Source organism: Fulmarus glacialis, unplaced genomic scaffold, assembly GCF_000690835.1.
Source record: "Fulmarus glacialis isolate BGI_N327 unplaced genomic scaffold, ASM69083v1 scaffold19968, whole genome shotgun sequence".
Lineage (NCBI taxonomy): Eukaryota > Metazoa > Chordata > Aves > Procellariiformes > Procellariidae > Fulmarus > Fulmarus glacialis.
This window is the reverse complement of record NW_009230370.1, coordinates 8541-9731: the sequence shown is the minus strand read 5'-3', so window position 1 is coordinate 9731 and position 1191 is coordinate 8541. Positions and strand designations below refer to the sequence as shown.

Sequence of the window (1191 nt, the reverse complement as noted above, 5' to 3'; positions counted from 1 at the left end):
CAGCACCAAAGCAGGGTTGCAGGGAGCCCTGGAGCTCCTCTCCTCCTCCTCCCCCTCCTGCGGAGTGCACAACCAGCCAGCTGCAGGGCTGACGCTCCAGCCGTTCCTGGGCTCTGTGGTCCGTCTTCACCTCGATGCCCAGCTCGCCCCGATCCTGGCGATGAGCTGAGCGTGTCTCAGCCACCTCAGGTGGTTTTCAGCTTGAGCACCTTGGAAAGTGGCTCCTTGGCACTAGAGGAGATTTTTTTTGCCTCCCAGTCTCTACAGCCAACGGTGGGGAGGTGGTGAGCCGCTACGAAGCCTTCATAGCCTTGCCACCTGCACAGGGAGGGCAGTTAGCTCTTGGGGCACAAGCTAGGCACCTGAAAGCGGGCAGGAAAGCCAAGCCGTGGGGCTGGCATCTCCCACCTCCCCGCTGTGGTTCAGGGTGGGATATCCCTCATTGGGACTTCTCATTCCTACCCGGAAACCTCTCCAGAAACAGGGAGCAGTCCTATCTGTCCTCCCTGGGCAGATGCACCAGCATCTGCAGAGGTTGCCCCCGCGCTGGGCTCCCGGCAGGGTCGTTCCTGCTGGGAACAACCACCGACCCACCCAACCCTGCCCTCCTCCCACAGCAGTACCTGTAGATAATACTGTTAACGGAGAAGGTGAAGCCATCAAAGGAGTTTGCCACCACCAGAAAAGAGTCGTCTCCCACCGAGAAGAACTCCCAGTCCAGGGCACTGGGGATGAAGCAAGCAGAGGGGCAGGTGAGGTGGCCCCCCCATGGCCAACCGAGGAAGGGGCTGCCTGTCCGCGGGGCTGAGCCCACCCCACCCCAATCTCTGCCACCCTGATGATACACAGAAAACCCTGCTCTTCCCAGGCTGTTCCTGAAAGGAAATCCACCCTTGTTGCCAAATCCAGGGCCTTCTCCTAGCTCCCACTGGGATTTGGTGCCAAGGACCTGTCACCCATTGCCCTCCCCATCAGTCTTGGTCCCCGGCAGCATGTAAGCCTGCATGAACCCTCCAGGAGACCTCCAGGTTGCTCAGGGGAAGGACATGGCCTGAGGAGCACCCTGGCTCATTGCACGGGTACCTGTAGGTGAGGAGATCCTGGAATTTGACAAACATCTGGGCAGTGATGTTCAGCTCATATATGGAGGAGTTGATGGCGTAGAAGTTAGAGGGTGCCGGCATCCCGCTG

General features: G+C 59.7%; 1 protein-coding gene across 1 annotated transcript in view; it reads right to left on the bottom strand.

The window, feature by feature from the left end:
- Window positions 1-185: 185 nt before the first annotated feature.
- TSPEAR (thrombospondin-type laminin G domain and EAR repeats) overlaps window positions 186-1191 on the bottom strand; it is a gene marked incomplete at its 5' end in the record, with an annotated part of 9287 nt that continues 8281 nt past the window's right edge. The window contains 3 exon segments of the mRNA XM_009584203.1: window positions 186-318; window positions 624-725; window positions 1084-1191. The exon segment at window positions 1084-1191 is cut by the window's right edge and continues 32 nt beyond it. Coding sequence (XP_009582498.1) covers window positions 186-318; window positions 624-725; window positions 1084-1191 — 343 coding nt within the window.